Here is a 25,126-nt window from a genome sequence, read left to right on the forward strand (position 1 = left end):
CTATTGATTTATTAGTGGGGTGTGAGGGTATGCAATGCCACAGTATGGACATGGAGGTCACAAGGCAACTTTTGGGAGCTGAATCTCTCCTTCCATATATTTGGGGCAGGGTTTCTCTTGTTTCTGCCATACATGTACTCTAGGCCAGTTGGCCCACAAACTTCCAGGTGATTCTCCTGTCTCTATCTCACATTTCACTTTAGGAGTGCTGGTTTTTATTTACATGGATCCTAGTGACTAAACTGGGGTCACCAGGCCTATGAAGTAAGTGCCCTTGCCCACAGAGCCATCTTTGCAAACCACCGATACTTTCTGGAAAGTCTCTTCAACATGTCTATTTGTCAACTAAATCATTTCTAATAGCTGTGATCTTGACTTTGAGTAATGTCTTTGATAGTTATAATACCTGGGGGGTCTGGTTCTGGTACATGCTTTATCTATTTGTAAAGAGTGTATTTGTGTGTTTCCAAATTGTAATGGAATACTGATATGTGTAGCGGTCTAATCGAGACAAGTAAATGGTGTCCTCTTGCAAAGGATGTAGCTATCCTGGCAGGACATTTGGGGGAAAATGAGTCTATCCCCTGAAGAGCTGAGCATTGGGCATTGTTACCCTGGAGCTGGGGGTGGGGGACTCTGCAGAATTCTTGCTCCAGAAGGCCCTGCCACTTTTTGTCACATAGGTGTGACAAAAAGTGTCCCCTCCCTCTGCTTCCAGGAAGTCCCTGGTTACCTGATACAGGATTGAGGGAAAAGTTTGTCATATTCTGCATCTGACCAGGCCAAAATTGGCAAGGGACTTTTCAGCCCTTTCATTTCAGCTTCAGTGCAGACTAGAGGTGGTTGTTGGGGTTGCAGGGTTCAGATGTTCTTGTCACCAGTTCAGTGGCATACGTAGGCTCTTCTAAACCTTTGCACCAAGCATGTGGGACATTGGTAAGAGAAGACCCATCAAAAGTCCTTGGCATATATCTACGAGGAACATCATAGGGACTGAGCAGGTCATATTTCCATATACACACGTATTTACGTGTAACAACTATTGAAGAAAAGGAGGCTGTGATTTTTGAAAGAGAGCAAGATGGGGTACATGGGAGGAAAGGGAAAGATCTCAATCACAAAAACAAATCAACATTGTTTCTAGGCCATTGGCATTTCTCTGTTAAAGCTACTGCTCCACAAGTTGACCTTGTAAAATGTGGCTGTCACCCTGTGTCCTGGTGCATCCTTGGATCTCTCAGGCTGTGAGCTCTACAGTCTTGGTCCCTCAGCCTACTTTGTCCCTCTCCAAATGGAGAGCTTTCCTATTTTTTCCTGTGCACTCCTGTGATAAAATGCATTGTCCCACCTGCAGTAAGGAGAATAGCTCCTTGTCTGTCAGACTGGAGAGCCTTCCTCTCATTTAGCAGCTAGATGTCCAGTCTCCAAGTTCTTATGGTTATCTCAGGGAAGTTGGCCAGGGAACCCCCAAGCCTGTGGAGGAGTCTCCCCTCTTCCCCAACCCCCCATTCAGGACTAATATCTCCATAATAAAACCCTACTTTTCAGGTTCTACCTCCCCAGGGCAGTGGCCTTGCCCAAGCTAGATCCTTTGCTCTATCAGCATGACCAACCAGCTCCAGACTGCCTCTGCATATGCAGTGGAGTTGAGAGTCTTAAAGTCATTTTTCTGTTCTAGGAAGAGACTCTTCCAACTCCCGTCAGTGGATAAAGGAACTTGGCTGGAAGCATGTGGCAGGTCCTAAGAAGATGGAGGAAAGGATGTTGGAGCCCACATGGAGCCCTGGCATGGGCTGTGCGGGGCCAGCCTCACCCCCCTTGCAGCCGTGCTGTTGCTAGTGCATCCTCTGTGGGCGAGGATGAGTACACCTTTGTGGTGGTAGGCGCAGGCTCTGCTGGTTGTGTGCTGGCTAGTCGGCTCACTGAGGACCCGAATCATCGGGTGCTGCTGCTGGAGGCAGGGCCCAAGGACTTGTTAATGGGGAGCAAGCGACTTCAGTGGAAGATCCACATGCCGGCTGCCCTTGTGGCCAACCTGTGCGACGACAAGTACAACTGGTACTATCACACTAAGCCGCAACCCTACATGGATGACCGCATACTGTACTGGCCACGAGGCCGGGTCTGGGGCGGCTCCTCATCCCTCAACGCCATGGTCTACATCCGAGGACACGCCGAGGACTATAACCGCTGGCACTGTGAAGGTGCAGAGGGTTGGGACTATGCGCACTGCCTGCCCTATTTCCGCAAGGCGCAGAGACATGAGCTGGGTGCCAATATGTACCGCGGTGGGGATGGCCCACTGCATGTATCTCGGGGCAAGACCAACCATCCGCTTCACCAGGCCTTCCTGCAGGCAACACATCAGGCTGGCTACCCCTTCACTGAAGACATGAATGGCTTCCAACAGGAGGGCTTCGGCTGGATGGACATGACCATCCACCAAGGTACCAATTTGTTTTTTAAAAAAAAAAAAATATATATATATATATATATATATATACATATACACATATATATGTGTGTATATACACATATATATTTATTTAATGGATACGAGTACATGATAGCTGTCTTCAGACACACCAGAAGAGAGCATCGGATCCATTACAGATGGTTGTGAGCCACCATGTGGTTGCTGGGAATTGAATTCTGAACCTCTGGAAGAGCAGTCAGTGCTTTTAACCGATGAGCCATCTCTCCAGCCCCCCAGGTACCGATTTTTAATCCCCTCCACCTCTAACTATAGTCATCCCTCCTGATCCCATCATGGCCAGTAAGTGCCAAAATAAGCATAGTGTTAGGCTTGAGGGAGATACTGTATACTCCCCCTAGGTATCACAGGACACAGTCCAACTACTGGGGCATTCACTGTGCGTCTAGGTCATGCAGTACAGCAGAGGTGACTGTAGAGTCCCCAGAGGCCTGCATAGCCTGGGTAGTGGAGCCAAGCCCTATAGCCACAGATCTAGGAAGCCAAGTCCTGTGGTGCCTGTGGCCAGGGAAAACACAGTAGCCTGACTAGGGGTTGGGGTTGTGGGGTGGGGAGGGGCTCTGGAAGAGTGAAGGAACAGCTCTGTGTAATGAATGACCCATGGCGGCTTGCCGATGAGCAAGCTAAGGCAGAAAGAGACAGCACAAGACCATCGTGTCCCTCCCTTCCCCATCACCTCTTTGTAGATGGATGCAAGTAGACACAGGCAGACCTTGCTCACAGCGGGCTAGAGCAAACCATGGGGCTCTCCATAGCCTGGACTGCAGGGTAAGATATCCAGGTCACAGCTATACCTTTGAAGGCAGGCTAGATTTGCTTTCCCCAGCAGGTTCCTCCTGCCTAGGTATGAGGGGAAGGGCAGCAGGCCACAGCTGATCTTGCTTCATCCTGCAGGGAAGCGCTGGAGCGCAGCCTGTGCCTACTTGCACCCAGCGCTGAGCCGCCCCAACCTCAGGGCCGAGGTCCAGACACTTGTAAGCAGAGTGCTGTTTGAGGGCACCCGTGCAGTGGGTGTGGAGTACATCAAGAACGGCCAGAGCCACAAGGTGAGTGGACTTCTGTGGACCATGTGGGGAACTTAAGTGGGCAGGAAGGGACAGGCAGTAGCCTGATGAGCAGGCTCTTGCTCCTGTCCCCCAGCCATATGCTCTTGTCCCTACGATGAGTTAATAGCCAGTTAGCAGTGGCAGGATTATCCCTGGGGTCCCACAGGACATAGAGGTCAGAAGACCTCAACTCCTGCCACCTGCAGACTACATGGTCCCTAGTGCCTCTGTAAGCTGCTGCCTGACACATCTACCCCATGAGAGTCCTCTAGTACATGGTTTCAAGGTTCTGGACTGCCAGAAACCACTAGATCAACTCTAGAAGTATAAAAACCCACAAATGGAATCATACTATGGTGCTGTTCTTCACTCTGTGATATGTCAGAGACGGCCTCCCCCACCTTCCCTTCTCAGGAGATCTATCTGTGCACTTGCTTTAAATCACTCCAGAGTATGCTATCATTTCACTCTACCCCACCCCCAACCCCATTTCTAAGGTCCCTGTACTGTTACAGCTATTACTGAGAGTCACCCATGGGGACTCTGTGCAGACCGCTTTTAAGTAGCCAGCCAGCCAGCCAGGCCCCTCCTCTCTCCTCTGTCTAGGACCTGGGAGCAGATTCTCCACAGTGGTGTAATTTCCAAAGGCCACGTTCTCATGGCACTGGTTGGAACTGGGTGCCTCTCCATGAGGCAGTAGAACAGCTGGCTTTTCAGGAAGTGTGATTGGTCGGAGCTCTGCCTCTTCCAGGTTTATGTCAGCAGGGAGGTGATCCTGAGCGGGGGCGCCATCAACTCTCCGCAGCTACTCATGCTCTCTGGTGTTGGCAATGCAGATGACCTCAGGAAACTGGGCATCCCTGTGGTGTGCCATCTGCCTGGTGAGTCAGACTCCTGCCGGGAAGGTAGCTCTGTGGAACCTAGCAGCTTGTTGCTTGAAGTGGGGGTGTCACAATCTTCCTTCCTATAAATCTGAGAGCCTCTGGGTCTCACTGGATACTCCTATCCCTGGACCCCAGGCCTTTGTGCTATTTTCCTTCACCCTCTCCCAGTTAGCTTCTGCACCCTTTTGAAAAGCATCCTGTAACAGGATGGGTCTATGGTGTAAGAGGTCTATCCCCATGATTTACCAGCGGCTCTAAGCACAAATGAGGCCAGCTCGGGGCTCCAGAGCCACTGCTCAGAAGAGCCAAGCTTCATCTGAGAAACGGTGTGTTGTGTCCCTGAGGGCTGGCCTTTCATGGGGAGCTTTCCTGGAGAGGCCTATGGAAGCGGTCTGTGCCTTTACTGTCCAGTGTGCCCTTGAGCTGGAATGAGCTACAGTGATGTCTGCATAGACTGCTTTTTCCTTAACTGGGCGAGACGACGGAGTTGACAAGGGTCAATCTGACCCCCCCGACACACACACACATATACACAGTGACACTTCCCAAGGGCAGTGCCTGTTGTAATTACGGGCCCTGTCCTTGGAGGGTGTTGCTGAGGGAGGCTGATCAAGGGCACCCGATGACTGCTATAGAGTGACAGAGTGGGTGGTTTTAAGCAGCATTCGAGGAAGAGCCAGACTTGTCTAAAAGAGCAGAAGTAGGGTCTCAGGGAAACAACTTGTAAGCAGGGGCCAGGGCAGGCAGGAACTGGCTTCAAAGACAAGTGGACTAGAGAGAAGCTTCCAAAGCTAAGGGTTCACCCCTGTGCTAGCCATTTTTCCTATCCACTCCTTCCTGTGCCAGGAGTCGGTCAAAACCTGCAAGACCACCTGGAGATCTACATTCAGCATGCATGCACACAGCCCATCACCCTCCACTCTGCCCAGAAGCCTCTGCGGAAGGTCTGCATCGGTCTGGAGTGGCTCTGGAGGTTCACAGGTGGGTCTGCCTCCCAGCGAACTTGGTGGCTAGGGTCTGTGGGCATCGTGGCTTTCTTCCTGAAGAGCCAAGACAGGCCTCAGGTTGCTAGGTATAAAGCTAGATGACAACCCAAGCCAATTTTTCCAGTCTGTGAAGTGAGGACACAAAGGTCCTGTCTGGCAGATCTCTCTGCAAGGGGACAAGAGGCGGTAGTAGCACATGTTGAGGACCTGAACACAGGACCTTTCTCAAGGTGACACCCACTGAGCAGCAAGACAAAGGTGGCCTTGGCAGACCTGAAGCCCCTCACTTAGCATGTAGCTAGTTTTTTTTGTTTTTTTTTTTTGTTTGTTTGTTTGTTTTTTAAAGTTGTAATACTGGGTATAGCTGCCTGGGGAAAGAAGAAAGTTATGGATGCACCTGATGCCAAACCCCAAGCCCAGGAAGATAGACATGGGGGAGAAGAGGGACACTGGGCAGAGCTGGGCCGCCTGCCGTACCCTGACCAGCTCTTCTGTCTTGTCCTCATGTGACCTTCAGGGGATGGAGCCACAGCCCATCTTGAGACCGGAGGGTTCATCCGCAGCCGGCCTGGGGTCCCCCATCCAGACATCCAGTTCCACTTCCTGCCATCACAAGTGATTGACCATGGGCGGGAACCCACCCAGCAGGAAGCTTACCAGGTATGCAGCTAGCCATGGCCAGAGACCGCCTTCATGCTCCTGTATTAGAATAGATTTTTCACGGTGTTATCTGTCCCACCATGTAGACCTCTGTCTAGTACTCTGCCCACAATGGCTACTGTCTAACTGGGAGAGGAAAGGGAGCCCTAACCTCACTCACCCCAGGGAGTGAGCCCAGGAGTCGGTCCAGGGGATGTGTAGAGGGCAGGATCTATTACAGTGACAACAGGCAAAACTACCTCAGCTGGGGGATCATCTCATGAAAGCTTCAGACAAAGGAGTAAAGGCCAGACAGGATGGAGGGCTGTATACTAAATGCTGAGTCCCCACCCACAGGGAACCTGGGGCTTCTCTAAGTTTCTGAGCTGTAGCTAACGGAGATTACTGTGAACTGTTACCTCTGAACTCCTCTAGGTACATGTGGGAACCATGAGGGCCACAAGTGTGGGCTGGCTGAAACTGAGAAGCACCAACCCTCGGGACCACCCTGTGATCCATCCCAACTACCTGTCAACAGGTAACACACAAGCCACATTTGTATCCCCTGGACCTGCCAGAGAGTTAGGGAATGTTCATAAGGTTCCTGTTTGCCCCCTAATCCTTAATCTGGATCCTATTGCCTAACACTGGGGTTGCCCTCAGTTCTAGGTCACGCAGGTAGCCTGGGCCTCACTGCCCCGCAGGACAGAGGTACCACTTTCAGATCCTCCTACCTCTGTAGGAGTGACAGCAGCCAGGCCTGTGCCTACTGCCCGCCTGGCCCTCCCTGTCCAAGAGCATGCTGCATTCCCAAGCCTGCCTGTTTGCATGTATCACAGAACTCACGCCTCGTGAGCAGGTCACAGCATGGGGGCTTGACAGCCACATGGTATCAGAGATAGACTGGCTTACAGAGATGCCAGACCTCAGACCACGAGCCCCGGCGTGGGTTTGTGTCTAGGATACTTGGTTGCCAGTAACTGCCTCTGGGCAGGTGACAAAGCACTTGTCGTTTGGTTCTCTACGTCCCAGATCTTTGTCCCCTGGTTTGGCCAGCAGAGTAAGAGAAGGGGACCTCACTTAATTTCTCCTCCACAGAAACAGACGTTGAGGACTTTCGTCAGTGTGTGAGGCTGACACGAGAGATTTTTGCACAGGAAGCCTTGGCTCCCTTTCGGGGAAAAGAGCTGCAGCCCGGAAGCCATGTCCAATCAGACCAAGAGATAGATGCCTTTGTGCGGGCGAAAGCTGACAGTGCTTACCACCCCTCCTGCACCTGTAAGATGGGCCAGCCCTCTGACCCCGCCGCAGTGGTTGACCTGCAAACCAGGGTCATTGGGGTGGAAAACCTCAGAGTCGTGGATGCCTCCATCATGCCCAGCATAGTCAGCGGCAACCTGAATGCTCCCACGATAATGATTGCAGAGAAAGCAGCTGACATCATTAAGGGATACCCTACACTCTGGGACAAGAATGTTCCTGTCTACAAGCCCCAGACTCTGGACACCCAGCGCTAAGACAGACAGCCATTGCCTGAGGATGACAGAGGAACTCATGCCAAGCTGAGAGATCCAGCAAGTACAGCCCTGCCTTAGATATTTCTGAAACGGTGTAGAAACTTGGGACCCAGCTAGCCCTACTCGTGGCTCAGACCTTCATGGTATCTGAGGAAATGAGGTCATGGTAGCCAGAGAGAGGCAAGTCCCCTTTCCCAGTGTCTCTCTAAGGGCCCTCTACAAAAAGGCTAGCAAGCCTTCCTCCTGACCTCCTGGGGTTAGCAGTTGGGGTAGCTACCTCCTTGCCATGGTTTTCTCTTATGGTATCCAGCCATCTCCAGCTCCCAGCTCTGCTCCCAGCACTGGGATGATCCTTTCCCTGGTCTCCCCACCCGAGGCCATTTCTGCAAAGTCAGGGTGGTTCAACTAGACTGGGCTCTCCAAGGAAGCTTTAGCTGAAGCCTAAGAGGCCAGCAGCAGCTCAGCCAGGCTGCTTACCTGAGCTCATGTCCCCGATTAGAGGGAGAGGCAGCGGCTGGAGGACACCTCATCCCGGTCTGCACTTCTCTCCTGCCCTGATCTGAAGAGGGAGGTGCAGGGATGAGGGCTCAGGTGCCCGCACAACTCATGCCGACCTCTCTGGTTCTCATCTTACGAAACGGTCCAGATGAGAGGCTTTGCAGGACATTGATCGAGAAAAGGCCATTTTGGCCTTGTTGCCAAAGATTTCATTGTTTATAACTCTTACCACACAAACGTTCAGGAATATATTGAGTCAGTCCCACAGGCCAGTCACTACCTCATGCCAAGGACATGAGCCTACAAGGACCTCTCATGGTGGCCCTGGAAGTGGCCCAGGCACCAGAGCTACTTCTGCAGACAGGGGCTGACTGTTTCTTATTCTCTAGACAAGGGAACAGAGGGCATGGCACCGAGGCTGATGGAGAACAGCAAAGGACTTTGGTGAGAAAGATGAACCAGCCAGCCTGAGTCTTGGGCCAGGGGAGCGGATACCAGCAGCATTTATAAGAGCTCTTTGATCTGGAAATTCCTCATTCCTCAGCATTTCCCTGTAATTGGTAACTTAGTTTTGAACCAAGATGCCTCATCCTGACTGTTCTTACAAGAGAATGAGGACCAACCACATTTAGTTTTTCTGAAGATGTCCAAAGCCATCATCTGTAGTGGGGAAAAAAAGGGACCATTGTAGAGAAATCACATTGCTGAACGAAGAAGGGAGGGGGAACTATCAGGATTCCAGGCTCCCCTAGGATTGACTGGCATGAGCTGCCTTCTGGACTTTTGAGTCCAGATAGCTGCATCTGAGAGGACCCTTCAAAGGGTTCAAGACAAATTATAAACCATCGCTTTTACTTTGAAAACCAGGCCGCTCTTGTTTCATCTTACCTGCTTCTTGCCCTTTTTGTTTTCCTGTTCCAAAAGAAGGTCAAGAAAATCCTAGGTCTGCCCCAAGATCCTTATAGGGCAGGTGTTAGACAGCCATCATCCGTAGCATCTTTAGCATCACAGGTGCCACCCCTGGGAGGGCCACATTCTTCTCTTAGGCACAGCTGTGTTTTGGAATAAGTGAAGATAAACCCTGGCATGCTCCTCAGTCACATCCAGGCCTTTCTCTTACTTCGGCATAGGAAAGCCGGCTTCACATGGTGACGTGATTTAGCCACATAAGGAAATGAGTTTCTGGAGACAAGAAGTGAATGTTACATGCCCAGAACTCACAGATGGTGTCAGGACAGAACATGTGGTTTGGAGGGGATCCTCACTGAATCCCTGACAGCAGTTCCTGTTTCCAGTCCTGCCCGCAGGGATGAATCCAAATGCCGGGGCTGTCTGGAAGTCCCAGTGCCACGAGGGAGCCCAAGCGGTAGAATGGTGCAGTCCTGCTTCGGCTATAAAGTGGGGCTCACACAGGCAGTTAGACTGAGTCTCATGGGGAACTGGACAGGGTTAGTTAAGTAGGCTTCTTGGCAAAGAGCCTGTAATACCCCAAACATGGAAGGCCACATGTTGCCAAAACCAGTACATACACACCTAGCAAGCAAGTGGCCCAGGGTTGTCCCTTAGCATCAGAAAGAAAAAGCTGCACTTGTGTCCTGCCATGTTGAATGGAACTTGGGCCCATCTCACTGTTGGCCAAGTGTGTTCCTGATAGGGTCACAGACAGATCATGGATGGAGACAGGGACAACTTGCCAGCATGACCAGAAACAGTTACAAAAACAGAAGGTGGGAACACTGTAACACATGAGCCCCGCCTCCAGTACCAGCTGCAGATAATTTCCATAAATTCAAATAGATTCTTCTCACCCCACACACCACATCCCTCAGGCCCCAAGATTTTTTCATATTTCCACTGATAAACTACCACAATATCAAACCTAACGCAAAGATTTTAATCTTCAAATTAAGGGGGGAAAGAATATGACCTGCCCCTAGGCCCAAGCGGGTGACCTGCGTCACCCCTGCTGGCTGGCCTGTTGTATATACTCAACCACACTCTTCACCCTTGTTCTGACACCAGAAGCCAGAGACTGAGCCTCTCCCTAGGTCTCCATTGCCCTCCCAGAAAGCATAGCTGGAGTGGGTTTTTGTGAGAGGTGTGCCCATGATTTGGTGGTGTTTATACAAGTAAAAGTAAACCAACACTCCATTCTCCCAAATAAAGGTAAAGATGATAAAGAGTGTAGATGGTAAAAAGCACACAGCACAAAATAGAGCTGGTCTGGCTTAAGAGCTGGACCAATGTGAAGTGGGCAGTGCACCCCAGCTATGCGTTTTTCAGGTGGCTACACCCTCAAAGTGTACCCTTCTAGAGCTATAGAGCAGGCGTCCACATACCTCACGGACATTCCAAATGAGGCTCTTGTTGACAGTTAGCCATTCATAGTGATTTCCACACTTCCTAATGCCGTTAAAAACATGAGCTTAAACTAAAAGCAGTATTCCAAAGAACTCAAAATCAGGGGGTTGGGGTAGGGTAGGAAAAACCAAAAAGCAGAACTATGTAGTCTTAAACCTTCCTTAAAGGGGAGGAAAAAACCATGCTCTACAACTTCAAATTTTTCTTATAAAGAGAAATTTAATATTAGATGAGAGGTTGAACCAGGCTTAAAGCAAACACACTGGGAAGTGGGACAGCCTGAAAAGCCAGGCAGCATTGACGGCTGACTTTGGGAAAGATCACCCATTCCAGAACACACGGTGAGTGTGATCTGCTGATGTTACGTCGCCCGGTCAGACAGACAGACACCCAGCAAGACAGAGTCCAAGGTAAATGCTGATGGTGGTTTAGCCCTTTAGGAGAACAGTACTCTCTGTAGCTGGTGTGAAGTTACTACCGGCCTCGGAGGAGACCAAGGGCAGAAAAAGCTGCCCGAAGCTCTCCTGGCAGAGCCAGCTGTGTGAGGAGAGCTCCCCATATGATGATGACATTATTACACAGTTTATTCTGAAGCACGTTTTGCATTTTAATAAAAAGAAGGCTTTATGTCAGGAAATAGTCATTTACAAACCTTAAAGTGTTTTTGCCTGCATCTGGAGTAAGAATGTCTTCCGAAGAGGTTTGCGAGGTCTTTATAATAAAATTTATTTACAAAAAAAAAAAAAAATTTGTTTCCACAGGTTGTCTGTGTACTAGTTAAAAATTTTGAACCCAAATTGCTACCTGTAGTTTTGATTGCAGAGAATCCTTAGGAAAGTGATGGGATGAGATCTCATGATGCTGACAGAGACCCTGACAGTTCTAACAGTCCCAAAGCTAACTAACTGTCCCCAGGTGTGCAGTCAGACTGCTTGCGCTCTCGTGAAAACTTCAGCCCTTGCTCGGCTGTGCGTGACAGCTCTCGAAGAGAACCCTGCACAGCAGCTGTGAAAGGCGACAGGACTCCACAGACCCCGGCATTCACGGGACACCACAGTGCTCCCCTGTGACCCCATGCAGTAAACCTCTTAGTTCTTAAGCATCCTTGGAGATGTGAGCAGATGTAGGCTGCTCACCTGTGTGGTTCTGCATCAGAGACCCAGAAGTATCGCATCCTACATGGGCAGTTGAGGAAGCCAGACCAATGGATGCCACTAGGACAAGTATCCAGCTGGACCTGCTATATAACTAACTGACCAGAGGATTGTTGAAATAAAACTAAACCAAAGACAATGGCAACCCATGTGGATGAGAGGTGCAATATAAAATCATAGAACCCAAAGAAAAGACTGCAAATTAGTCAACTTGATATCTTACGTAAAGATAGGTTTATAGTAACTCAAAATATTTTAGAAAAAGTTCTTAAGTGCCAAGTTCTTGTGAACTCCCCAAAAGATTCTTTTACTGAATATGTGAGAATTGGCTCTAATTCTCCTAATTCTGTTTAGCCCAAGTAAAAATACTAATAATTTCTAGGTTTTGGTGGGAAACTACGATTTTGTTAGGACCCGTGGATATTGCTGCAGTTCAAATACGGTACGATAATTACAAAATATAGACCATCTCTTTACAAATACAAATTGTATATTACAAGTCATGTACAGTAAATCTATAATTTTTAAACAAACTAGCGTATCTAAGTTTTACCTGGTTTGCAAGTGCGGTACTCTTCCAGTTTACAGTTGCCCTTAATGTGACAGAACTGACCGTCTGAGTGATGTTCTCTTATGTAAACTGGCATCGCTTAACAGAAAACGGTCCGGTCCCACTCCCCTTGTTGTGACCACTAGTGTCTGGGTTCTGACGTTACCATTCAGAACAGCTGCACAGATATCAGGAACCAGTATGTTGGGGGAGGGGGCTCAGAAATGGATATGCCGGGCCCAGTGAGTGTCTGATATGCTAGACCGATGGTTGAGGTAATGACACAGGCGTGGTGATTGTCCTCACCTTTAACCTCTCGCGTGTCTGCAGGCGAAGGGGCATGGGCATGCACCCTGGGTGGGAGACACGGACTCCTGGGCAGCCCTCTGGCCTCAGTGCAGGCCAGGCTGCCGTTCTCGCCCATCGTCTCCGGGGCCAGACATACTGTCTTCTGAGGCTGGGCCCGAGCATGTGGCATAGCACATGCCTGGCCGCTCAGAACCTGCTCCTACCAGGTTTATGGCTTCCTTGAGGCATGAAATCACTTGTACAAAAGTCTAATTGAGCATTTTTCTCCCAACTAGTGCCTAAACTTTCCTAATTATGAGGCACTTTATCCCTGGCCCTCCCGTGCATGTCTCAGGCTGGAGCCAGCCTGCTCTCACTGGGCTACAAGGTGGTAATGCAAATCATTTCGTCTGCCAGGTCCTCTTCCTCTCGCCCAGGATCTGGCTCCTCGTCACTGTAGCCAGGACCAAAGTCCTGGAGCTCATAGTCCTGGCGGTGTGAGATGGGGCCCATGTCCCCATTGGCTCGAGGACACACACTGCCATTGAGCAGGGTGCTGGCTGCACTTTCCATCTCGTCGATGGTTAGGTCACAGGCATCGGCAATTTCATGTTTTGTTGCTGAGACAAATTTGGGGTCCCTTGCATAGCGTCCCAAGCCTTCAGATATCAGGACCTGTACAGGAGAGAGATTAATGGCATGAGGAAAGGTCTGCATCAGCTCTCGCTGCTCAGCATGCTCTGGGGACTCCCATCAGCCACGCCCGCTAAACTTTATACACGACACTTAACTATAAATGACCTCAGCTCTATCAGTGTCAAAAGCTGAGAAGCTCCACATGGCTGAGCGGGAGAGAAAACACTGGGGCTGTAGCACAGACTGGTACTGCAGGATGGGACTCTATATTTTTTTGGTTTTTCGAGACAGGGTTTCTCTGTGTAGCCCTAGCTATCCTGGAACTTACTCTGTAGACCAGGCTGGCCTCGAACTCAGAAATCCGCCTGCCTCTGCCTCCCAAGTGCTGGGATTAAAGGCGTGTGCCACCACTGCCCGGCAGGATGGGACTCTTGGTGGGACTTGGCAGTGCCAGCTGGTTTTCACTCAGGTCTTTAATGCTACCAAGAAGGCACCTTCGGGTGACATGGCTGCAGAGCCCACCACTGCCTCCTCCCCCATGTGACCACAGTTCTTCTGTTTCTGCTGCTGCCTAAGATTTGCCCAGAGGTCAAAGGCTACCCATACTCACTGCCTCCACCAGGCTGTCTGCACTCCTCTGCTTGTCGCTGTTTTTGTTCCTGAAGCTGCTGGGGACAGTCAGGCTGGCTGGTGTGAAAGTCCTATAGGAGATGTCGGGTTCATCTGTGTACCAGGAACTGCGGTGCAGGGATGGCAGGCTGCCATTGACCTGGTCCATAGACTCTGAGCGGTCCACCTGGATCAAAGGGGTGTAGCATGGGCTCCAGTCTCGGGACGGAGGGGTTGCTGGAGGGGTGGCCCATGACCGGGTAGAGTGACTCGGTGAGTACTTCTGGGCTTTACTGGAATCTAGGCCTGCAACTGCCATGATCTGAGGAGGGAAGCAGAGACAGGTCTGAGCCTTGGCCCCAGTCTGGCACATGGCAGCTGTGCAGAGATGCCTCTCAGAAGCCTGGGGAGAGGTGCATGTGTAGAGGAGACAGCTCAGTGAGCTGGCCAGGGAACCTGAGCTTCAGGGAGACTGAGCTTCCTTTTCCTCAAAGCCTTATAAGGTTTTCTCTGTGACTGAATTGTCAGTTACTAACTTATGTAACCTCTTCAGGATGAGGAGGAACAGGGAAGATGGCTGAGCTGTGGTGTGTGAACACTCTACCCGGGCCTCTCTGGGCTTCAGTATTGAAATACACTTCAGGGAAATCCATGGACTCTGGCTTATGCAGGACAACAACCCTTTCTCTCTGCTCTAGTGCCTCTCATCCTGCAGTGAGCAAACGTTCTGCCTGCCCTGAAATGCTGGGCACAGCCACGATTCTCGCATGCCCTTCATGGGAGAGCCACTTTGGGATGTCTGCTAATACTGGTTTGCACTGACATTGTAGTTGTAGCCAAGGAATCCAGGACAACCTAGGCCAGTGGCTGAGGCAAGACTTGGACTTGTGCCTGTTGAATCACAGGCCCCTTATAGACCTCCTCGACTCTCTGAGTTATGGCATCTACTGATCTGGGCTTTTAAAAAATTCATCTTTCTTCCATGATGATACAGAAAAATGGGCTCAGTGGTTGAGATCACAAATTTATCTTCCAGAGTACCGGGTTCAATCCCCAGTACCCACATGGATAGTTTATAACCACCTATAACTCCAGTTCTGGGGATCTGATGCCTTCTAAACCACAAGAGCACCAGACATGCATGTGGTGAACAGATTTACATATGCAGGCATGTAAATAATCCCCAAACATGTTTTTTAAGTGCTGGCAGAGGTGACTAGAAAACCTGCAATGGCTACTGAGTACTTATGGGGTCAGAGCTTGGGGTCAGAACTTCATAGAGATCTGGATCTGCTAGTTGGCTGGCTGGGTGCAGGTTTCTGGCATCTCCCTTGATCAATCATCCCACACAGCATTTCTGATGAGATAGTTCAAGAAATATAAAGAACATATGTGTGGTAGTTTGCATATGCTTGGCCCAGAGAGTGGCATTATTAGGAGGCATGGCCTGTTGGAGGAAGTGTATATCACTGTGGGTGTGGGCTCTGACAATCCTATGCTCAGATTCAGCTCAATGTGGAGTGAGAGGCTCCTCTTGCTGCCTTTGGATCAAGATGTAGAACTCTTGGCTCTTCCTACAGTACTATGTCTGCCTGTGTGCTGCCATGCTTTCTGTCGTGATGACAATGGAATGAACCTCTTGACACTAGAAGCCAGCCTCAATTAAATGTTTTACTTTGTAAGAGTAAAGTTGCCACGGTCATGGTGTCTCTTCACAGCAATGAAATCCTAAGACAGTATGTATGTATTCATACATATCTACACATATACATGTAATGTACGCATACATCTATCCTTAAGCCCCTGGTGAATAGGCTCAGTTGCCTTTCATGTGGGCTAGTGTCTGCCTTAAGTGCTAAGTGAGGAAGATTACCCATTCTTAACGAACAGAGGGCTCATGCACAAGAAGCTGCCCTAGCGGCTTAATACAGGAAGCATCTCTCTGAAGCGATAATTGGTAGCAGCCGCCATCAATGGGAATCTTACAAGCGGCTGCATTGCCTTAATTCACACAGTACCAGTGTTCTCTGACAGGAAGCTCGGATCCAAGGATGCCCAGCCTACCTTTTGCTACAGCAGAATGAGCCCTGGGGGGATCTACCAGGGAGGGAAAACCAGATTGGAAGGGGCAGGCTCTTTGCTTCCTCCATCCCCGGGGAGAGTGCATCCCTGGTGGGGTCCTGGTAAGGGTGAGACCCGAGTGGCTCACCTGCTGCTGCATCAGGTGCAGGGGCAGGGCAGCTCGGTGAGGCAGGGCAGGCGATGGAAGGACGTCATCTTGGCTGCTTTGCCTGCGCAGACACTCAAAGTTGAAGGAGGACCTCCGATGGGCTGAGAAGCAAAAGCACATGATGCTGTGGTGACTTAAGTTCTATCTGGACAATGTGTCTCGAGAGTCAAGACCACTTCCCAAGTCATTCAGCAAGGGATCCAGGGGGAAGCAGGCCACGTGTTTCATCCAAGAGAAACAATTGCGCAATCCCCAGACTAGGGATGGGAAGGCTAAAAGGAGCATCCCATCTGTCAGATATTTCAATGATAAGGGAGCAATGAATCGCTTTGAATGTTTTCTCTCAGGCAGCCCAGTGGAATCTGGGTTGAGTGATAGGCCCCGAGATGCGTTCCAGAGATCCATTCTAGAATCTTAGACGTGCCAGGCTATCCTACCTCTGCCCTACAAACACTCTGCGTCTTTCTGAGCTCCCCAGATTTAAGCCTCTGTTTTTAAAATGAGAGATTCTGTCAATCAGCTTAACCAGGGAAGATAACCACGTTCTTTGCTTAGAAACAACCCACCTTCCCTAGCCTAGATGTGAGTGCATCTAAGTACTTGCTGTGTGCTGACTGAGCTGCAGCTAGAGAGGCTCATTGATGGTCCGCAGCTTTGGGATTTACCGTATATCAGGCTTAGAGCTCTGGGATCCTTTGGCAAAGCCATAGGGCTACTAGAAGCTCTTCCACCCTGTCGTGGACCTAAGGGAGCCCCACACCCCATTCTCCATCTGTGTTTTGCATTAGTCCAACTGTATTTCCTGTGCTGGTGGGCTTTCCTAGCACAGCAAAATTCTGCATGCCTTTAGTTCATGTATAGGAGATCCTCAGGGACTGGACTAAAGAGGTCTCCCAGACACCTTGACTTCCCAAAAGTCAAGTCCACAATGAAGAGCAGGCTAAGCCCTGGTCATTGGCTGGCCAGCAATGGCCAGTGGAGAGGAAACAAATTCAGTACTAAGGGGTATGCTAGGGCCCTCAGGTGAGCTGGAACTGCTTATAAGGAAGGCCACTCCTTGCCTACTAACCAGTGCAATCACAGAAAATGGCCCTCTTGCTTGCTCAACACAACCTCTAGACCCTCAGATCTAGGCAGGCCAGCAGTTCGGAACTGGAAGAAAAACAACCCCTGCTACCCATTCAGGATCTACCGCTAAAAATAAGCCCCAGGTCCCCTCAGCCAGTGAGCTTACAGGCTCTATAAGACATAGCTCTTTCATCTATCTGCCCTTACCCACTCCCACTGGCTAAGAATACAGGCCAGTTTAGCCATGTTCCTCCTCCCCCAGGTCTGCAAACTGGACTGCCCTAGGACCAGGGCACTCAAGTGTCCCCTTGGCTATGTGGGTGTGGGATAAGTGAAGACACAGACCTGGAAGAGGGGTGGCAGGAACCAGAGGGCGAAGACCCCTGCCGGGTCTCACTTACACCTGTTTCATTTGGTATCTATGGGTTAAGGAAAAGCTTCATTTAGCAGCATTTGTTTGGGGCTAATTAAATATTAAGCACTCAAATGGCTTTGACTAGACTTCCAGCAGGCTGTGGCAGCTGGGGTGGGGCATGGCCACCCAGGTTCTCTCCTGTGTGCTCCGTCAGGCCCAGGAGCTCCTGTGTTTCAGCTGTTCTTGGTTACTAAATAGAATCCTCAGTTAAGCCTCATTCCTCAGAAACGCAAGAAATGGATACTCTTAACCATCATCAAACACCCACACTTGGCAAAATTCAAAATGCCCTTCTAGGGGTTGGCAGAGACTTGGCGATGACCACAGTTACAGGAGAAAGGAGAGCCCCCATTTTCCTTCGGGCCAGGAAAGCACTGCCTCCCCGGGTCCTGGCTGGTCTTAAGAGTTACCAGTACTTCCCTGGTAACACACATCCATTATTATCCCAGGGTTAGGATGGGGACAGGGACTGCGCCCTCCGGGAGGCTTCACCCTAAACAAGAAAGCTGGCCTCACATGGTGGGGTAGGAGGTAGAAGGCGTCTCCTCGGAGATCTCCGTGAATCATAGCCAATGGGAGAGTCGTCGTCTTCTAAGAAACCTTGGGGGTGATGGTAGCCTCGGGGCCTCTCAAAGTCCATGGAGCTGCCTGGGTACCTGTTGTAATAGCTGTAGTTTTGCCTGGCAGTTGGTGAGAGAAAACATGAGAAGGTCCATGTGAGGGTCTGGGCGAGAAGCCTTGGCCTAACTCCTCCTACAAGCCCTGTCTTATGAGTGGCAGAAGCTTCCCAGTAGAAGACAAGGGCCATCTCAGGAAAGCAGAGCTGGAGGCTTGTGATAAGACACACAGCAGTCATTTTTATGCCCAGACACGCTTGGACCATAAGCGAATGGTGATTCACACACAGCTTGTCAGCTGGCTACCATTTACTCGTCTCCTGGAGACCACTGTCCCAAGGATCTGCCCTCTGTAGGTACCTGGCAGGACATGGAACTTAGAGAATGCCATCAGTGTGCAGGCTCAGTACAATATAAAAAAATGGGAGAGAGTGGTGGGTTCCGCTGCTGGGTTCTTGTTTGAAGGGCATGCTTCAGTTCCAAAAAGGAGAGATGCAAAGGCTGGCCTGCTGCTGCTAAAGTAGACTGAGCAGCAGTAGCTAAGGACACCGAGAGGGAGCCCTGGAATGGACAAGCCCCAGAGGTGGGGTGTACAGAGGTCCATGTGACTCCGAATCAGTGAATGTGGAAGTTGAGCGTTGGTGGGAGGTGGTGGGAAAGGGCTTGTCAGAGCACAGGTGAGGGTCAGGCTGAGGCGTGGCTTCACCACAGCACCATTTCTACCTGGTGGCCCCAGCCTGATGAGACAGTGAGTCATAGGTTAGGTGATTTTGCCCTCCTGTACTGGCTACAATGTATCTTTTTTTTTTTAAAAAAAGATTTATTTATTTTTATTTAATATATGAGTGTTTTGTGAGCATGTATGTGTGCCTTGTGCATGCAGTGCTCATTGAGACAAGAAGAGGGCATCCCTGAAAATGGAGTAAGTGATAGTTGTTAGCTGCCCCGTGCCATGTGGGTGCTACAAACAGAACCTGGGTCCTGTGGCAGCACTGCAAACAATCCTCATCCCTGAACTATATCCCTAGCCCTGTAAAATGCCCATTTCGGCCAGCAGCATTCTTTCTGCAGGACAAAAGTTGGGAGAGGCATCTCTGCTTGAGGGAAGCTGTTTTTCCCTCTTGTCCTCCTACCCCCAGGAGAAACCCTTTCATTGGCACAGGGAGCAGGGGTCACTGAGACACCAGCCAGTGTGTTATGCAAACACAGCCAAGGCTGGTGTTCCTAAGTCAGTTAATAAGAACTCATCTCTCAGGCCATATGTGGTGGAGCACACCTTTAACCCCAGCACTTGGGGGGTGGAGGCATGCACATCTCTATGAGTTATAGGCCAGCATGGTCTACAGAGTGAGTTCCAGGATAGCCAGTGCTATGTAGAGAGGCCCTGCCTTGAGATACCCACCCCCTAAGACAATCTAATATCTGAGATGGCAGGGTCTGACAGCTGTGGAGGTCCGGTTCCCAGGGCTAGAGCCCTCCCAAGGGTTCCAGGGGCCCATGGTGAAATAAGGCAAGCTTCAACCCCTGCCCTGATGTTTCTGAGGGATCCTGAGTGTGGCTCTCTGAGCCCTGAGCATGAACAGAATAGGGGAGGGCTGGTCTTCTGAGCCCTGCCCAGGCTGAACCCCTCACCTGCTCCAGGTGGGAGAGCTGTCATCCTCACAGCACTCCTCACTACTGAAATACTCCTGTTCCCCCAAGCAGCGGGGGTCTCGGAAGTAGCCGTGTATCTCAGGGTCTTCACGGCAAATGGTTGGAAGCTGCTCATCTCCTGACTCCGACCTGCAGTTGGGAAAGAGATCTGAGAACTTGAGGAGGTGGCAGCTAGATCCTTCAGCCATGGCTCTGCACCGGCCTGTGTCCTCCCTCAGAGTGTCTGCTTCTTCCTACACATCCTAGTCCCATGGCCGTAAGACTACTCAGGCCCTGGCCAAAGTGCCCTGTGCCTATACACCTGTGCATCAGGGTGTGTGTGTGTGTGTGTGTGTGTGTGTGTGTGTGTGTGTGTGTGTGAGTGTGTGCGCGCGCACATGCGTGCACATGTGCTTCTGGTCTTAGTACCTTGCATAGTGCTAGGGCCAAACCACTGTGCCTACAGACCTTGAGACATAGACACAGATATAATGTGAATAACAGAGCAAGCCAGACCTAGAGTCCTCCACTCTGGAGTCAGGAGTCCTAAGAAAAGTCCCTAGGTTCCCAGCCATCTCTCACTTCCACTCCCCCCCACCCCCCAGCTCCAGCCAGTGTGACTTCAGAACATGGGACAGAGATCTTGGTCCTGCCAACTGCACCCTATCAAATCGAGGTTGCTGAAGAAGTTCTGGCTTTTGTGCCACCAGAGAGGTGTTCTTGGAAAATGTTCAGGAGTGAGGTTTCCACAGGCTGTCCTGCCCTATGTCAGGACACTATTTCCATGAAATACCCTGCCTTTTCCTCGCCGCAGGCCACAGGAGCCCCAGTGGGCTCGGTAACATCAACCGAGAGCACCTCATTTGCTCACTCTTCGAACCAGGAACCTCCTGATCTTACTAGAAGCAATGATCCTGAAGCCCCTTCCTCTCTTACCCCCAGCAAAATGACCATTCCACACATAAGTAAGTCTGGTTAACACATGTACATGAAATTATCCCAACACACGCACACATGCAATGCACATGCACACGCACGGTAACTAGAGGGACCTGGTGCCTGGTTTTAGGATGTCTGGGCCATGCTTCTCCTAAGTCCACATGAGAACTTGGACTCCCAAAGCAGCTAGACCTACTCAGCTGTATAGGGGCAGGGAAAGTGGACAGACTGGTGGGCACCGGTTCCTTTGTGAGAAATAAATGGGAACTGCCCATTCATGAATGCAAAGCTCTGGCATTCTGAGAACAAATGCTTTGATGACTTGGCTAAAAAGATATTTTTCTTCTTCCTTGGCACTGAACAAATGTAGTGGGTAACAGGACAGCACAGTTTTAAAACAAAGACAGAAGCGACAAGCACCTACCTAATGTAAGTCTCATAATAGCGGGTTCTATCCAGGAAAAGCATACCATGGGAGGGAGGGAGAAGAAAAGAGTTAAACATTTCCAAAAGCATGAGATGCATAGATACCAGCCTGTCTTCTGGTGTGGGGGTGGGCAAACCATGGTTTGCTGGCCAGTTATGGCCTACTATCTGTTTTCTTGTAGCCCATGATCTAGGAAGACATTTTACATTCATAAAGGGCAGAAAAACAAAGTAAAAAGAAGAGAATCCTTTCACCCTTTCTAATCCTACAAAGTCCAAATTCCGGTGTCTACATGCACAGCTCTATGGGAACACAACTGATTCACTTAAGAACGTTCTCTGGCTGCGTTCACCCTGCTATGGCAAAGCTGGGTAGTTTTACAAGAGAAACCAAATGGTCTAAAATATTGGCCCTTTACAGAGACGTCCACCAACCCCTGTCCCAAAGCACATTGCCATAACTGAGGAAGGTGGATTCTATGGCTGCTGTTGTTTTAAGAGACCACCCCATGCAGCAGGTGGAAGTGGGTGACCCCTTGGGTGATAAGGTCCCTCACACAGGCAATGTACAGAGAGGATAAGAGGTAAGCGGTACTCAAGTTCAAATACAAATGTCTTCAGGGAGTTACCATGTGCCAGAGCACAGGGCAGAACACTTGCCCTGCAGAATGGGCGTGGCAAGGGCAGACACTGCATCACCTTTTCAAGGTTACCTTTTAATACTGGACCTTCTTTGAAGCTCTCGGTCGTGCTTGTAGGAGTAATGCCCATTTTCAGACACATGCTCAAGGTTCCCAATGCTGGGCCGCTTTCCGTGGGCAGCTTTGGACATATTGGCATTATTGAGATTGGCATTGGTTGAGGTGGGAACTTGCTTCCCTATGGAATTATGGTTATGATGGTTATGACACACCGAATTTCCTGCTGGAGGAAACAGCGGTTTCTCAGTATCCCTTGCAGGTGGAACTGAAGGCCTTTGGACATGCAGGGGACGGTGGGTGGTATTGGTCTGCTGAAGGGAATCCCTCCTATCACTATTAACATGATTGACATGGTTTCCAAGCAGGGCACCATTTCTCTGCAAAATAATGGGAGACAACACCAGGTAATTCAACACGTATTTGATGCAGGCTAGCTACGTTAGGTCATTTTTTCTCTACATGAAACACAAACTCTAGGCAAGCTCCAGAGGATCCCTGTGAAACAACCTGAGCATCTCTTTCAGTGGTCAGGTGAACGTACTCGTGTGGCAGTGGGCCCACCTGAAATGAGGAAGGTTACCAAGTCCTGAGCTGGGGAACAAGCTCTCTGCTGCCCCTTGGGTATGTTCTTCCAGTCGCTCCAAGATGAGGTGACTTAAGCCCAGCTGGCTTGGTGGGTAGCCCCAAGGTGGGGTACTTGACATTTTCTCTGAGCTGGGAGGTTGAGGGCTGGCTGGCAGATCAAAGAACTGCTGGAGCAGAAGGAAGGCAGCATGGACAGCTGCTAGAAAGACCCAGAATGTTCCTGTACTCTGGTCAATGGGTTGTGGTCAAGCTGAGAAGCTGACAGCTGGGGACGAGGAGGAGGGGACCTCAGGAAAGGGGTTGGTCTGGCCCACAAGAGGTGCTGGTGAATGGAGAGGTCCCAGGGTGGAGCGGGGCAAGCCTCTCTAGCCACTGTCACTGGATTGTATTCTCCACACTCCTCTGCGGATCAGAACCACCCTACCCAAAGCCCCATCCCACTATCTCCATGTGGCCAGTGAGTAGCTAAGTGTGGGATAATTACTTTGAATACATCTTCTTCTTCTGGTTTGGATTCTTCTGGCTCATCATCTTGCAAGTCACAGGATATAGCCCGTCTTATTTCTGGCCCAATGTCATGCAGGGTCCTTAATCCCGCCTAGGTCAATGAAAATGGCAGAACAGGTTAGATATCGAGGAGCCCTGGTCCAGCCTTGTGGAGCAGTAGGAGGGGAAGCTTTCTCCAAAGGTCAATCCAAAGAACTACCGACTAACTATAACTGTAACCTAGGCTGTTAGGGATGGGATGTCAGTAGGTCCCAATGGAACTAGGTTGGGCTGATTAGACCCTGTGATCAAGTAACTTCCCCTGGAAATACCCCACTTAACAGCATACTACCTGGCTACCAGTACTAGGGATGGCCACAGACAACACTGTATGGCCCAGACTACCTCTTCAGAAAAGCTGCTTGCAGAGAACTACATCCTGTGCCCCAAACAGGGCAAGGAATATCATCTAGCTGTTCCTAAAAAGAACGAGGAGACAAGAATTGCCTGGCCACATGGAGGATGAGCTGGCTTACATGCAGAGAAACAAGCAGCCATTGAGGCCACTGATTCACTGTAAGGCATGGAACAGGTAGGTGACATCATACATAGCACTCATATCACAAGGAAACAGATCAACAGTCACACAGGCTTAGGCTGCTGTGCAGTGGAGCCACTCCAGCCCTTGGGGTGTCCTTGGTCTATATAGCCCATATAGGCTGAGGACCCACTAGCAGAGGAACCAGAATTCTGAAGGCCACACAAACTGAGGTCTTGCTACCATCTACAGGCAGTACAAGACCCATGGGTGACAGCTATAGACTTCCCCGCAGACCCTCTCTGCTGGCCTTCCTTAGCCCAAAGGATCAGTTATGACAGGTCTGGTTAAGCCTGCATTATCCACAGCTGTGTCAGGGAAACCATGCGAACAGCCTGTAGACGGAGGAAAGGGGGGTCAGGAGCTCTGAGAAAACTGAGTTTTCAGCATTAATTTGAAGATGGTCAAGATGCTGACTTCAGACTAGTTGGGGTTTCATCCTTCTCCATAGTTGCTCTGGGGTCTTAGGTTCTACTTCCGGGATGCAGGCAGCAAACAGTAACCTCTACAAGCTAGCAGAGAGCCAAAGACACTGCCTGGACAAGCAGCTTGTGCTCTGACCTCAGAGCCATTTACAGAAGAAAGCTGTGGAGGGCTGGGTCCCTGGGCAGAGAGCACTTTTGTGGCCTTTCTTCTCAGTGCCACACAGATGGTGAGTAGCTTTGGGAAGGACTGAGAAAAAGAACAGTGCTCACGCCTGAGATGCTCTGTGGTGGGATAGATGCTTGGAAAGGGGAAAGGGAGGGCACAGGGGAAGAGGGGAGGGAAGGAGAGGGGAGCAGAGCAGAGTGGGGCTAAGCCAAGCTGGAACCCCTAGTGTCAAAATACTCAAAACTGGTCATCTGCAGACATCAGTGGTGACAATGGTTCATTCAAAATGTAAAGTTGTCCAGCGATTTCCCAAGTGGCCCTTTATAAAACAGCCGCATCCACAAGAACATCTGGTTCGTTAGATGGTTCTGCAAAAAGGGTAAACGGGGCTGGTTTGTTCTGAACCCTTCTGTGATTGGAGACCAGCAGGTCTTTCTGTTTCATGAATTGTAGGGACAAAGGTCACACTAGGGAATTGAAACTTTTATGGGTCTTGTTGATGAATGTTAGGCAAAGGAGCCTTAGTTCCTTGGGTAGGGGACCAACACACATTCCCAATTAAAACTAGCATGAAGCTTTAGTATGGCACTCCAAGCTTATTATGTAACCACAAAATGTGGTAATGACAGTTTTCTAGTATACATATCAATGTACAGGAAGGAAAAGACAGGTGTATCCCAGGGTCCCAGACAGTTCACAATGTGGCCACAAAAGCTACTTCCTACTGCCCTTCTAACCAGAGGCACTAACGCACACATGTTCGCCGTGCTTTTGAAAGTGCTCTAGCATCGTCTCTCTCTCTCCTTCCCTCTCCCTCTCCCTCTCCCCCTCCCCCACCCCCTCAAGAAGCCTAAGTCCAGCACACTTTCTAGGTCTGCAACAGACCCACCTCTATTTCTCAGAAATACCATGAAGGCAGCTCCAGGGGTGTGTTGGTAGAAGGTCTTACTCAGTTCAGTTGCAGGCATGTGAAGAACGGCCATACATGCCCACGCATTCAATTTCTAGAGTGCAATTCTCAAGACACATGAAGCTTGGTGAAAGTCCCCTTGTCTGACTTTACGAGAGAGATCTATTACATATTTGAGATTCAGATAAGACACAATGTTCGAAACCTCTGCTTCTGTGTCCACAAAATAAACATGGGTTATATTCACTCTGTTTGACACTCCCAGG

General features: G+C 50.1%; 2 protein-coding genes across 20 annotated transcripts in view; one reads left to right on the forward strand and one right to left on the reverse strand.

The window, feature by feature from the left end:
- Chdh (choline dehydrogenase) overlaps positions 1-8,974 on the forward strand; it is a 29,331-nt gene extending 20,357 nt beyond the window's left edge. For all 7 annotated transcript variants that reach the window (XM_031361264.1, XM_031361265.1, XM_031361260.1 and 4 more), the window contains 7 exons: positions 1,679-2,447; positions 3,389-3,540; positions 4,292-4,421; positions 5,271-5,405; positions 5,928-6,070; positions 6,485-6,587; positions 7,148-8,974. In XM_031361264.1, coding sequence (XP_031217124.1) covers positions 1,730-2,447; positions 3,389-3,540; positions 4,292-4,421; positions 5,271-5,405; positions 5,928-6,070; positions 6,485-6,587; positions 7,148-7,566 — 1,800 coding nt within the window. In that variant the 5' untranslated portion in view covers positions 1,679-1,729 and the 3' untranslated portion in view covers positions 7,567-8,974. The remainder of the gene's footprint in view (positions 1-1,678; positions 2,448-3,388; positions 3,541-4,291; positions 4,422-5,270; positions 5,406-5,927; positions 6,071-6,484; positions 6,588-7,147) is intronic.
- Positions 8,975-11,794: 2,820 nt separating this feature from the next.
- The window catches only part of Cacna1d (calcium voltage-gated channel subunit alpha1 D), a 445,956-nt gene continuing 432,624 nt past the window's right edge, over positions 11,795-25,126 (reverse strand). For 7 of the 13 annotated variants that reach the window (XM_031361254.1, XM_031361255.1, XM_031361247.1 and 4 more), the window contains 8 exons: positions 22,760-22,873; positions 21,703-22,067; positions 20,988-21,014; positions 19,625-19,774; positions 17,892-18,055; positions 15,872-15,993; positions 13,664-13,984; positions 11,795-13,092 (listed from right to left, as the gene is read on the reverse strand). In XM_031361254.1, the coding sequence (XP_031217114.1) occupies positions 12,799-13,092; positions 13,664-13,984; positions 15,872-15,993; positions 17,892-18,055; positions 19,625-19,774; positions 20,988-21,014; positions 21,703-22,067; positions 22,760-22,873 (1,557 nt within the window). In that variant the 3' untranslated portion in view covers positions 11,795-12,798. Of the gene's footprint in view, positions 13,093-13,663; positions 13,985-15,871; positions 15,994-17,891; positions 18,056-19,624; positions 19,775-20,987; positions 21,015-21,702; positions 22,068-22,759; positions 22,874-25,126 lie in introns of those variants that run through there. The other 6 variants (XM_031361250.1, XM_031361251.1, XM_031361249.1 and 3 more) reach the window with 5 other exon arrangements.

This window comes from Mastomys coucha, unplaced genomic scaffold, assembly GCF_008632895.1.
Source record: "Mastomys coucha isolate ucsf_1 unplaced genomic scaffold, UCSF_Mcou_1 pScaffold9, whole genome shotgun sequence".
In the NCBI taxonomy this organism is placed as follows: Eukaryota; Metazoa; Chordata; class Mammalia; order Rodentia; family Muridae; genus Mastomys; species Mastomys coucha.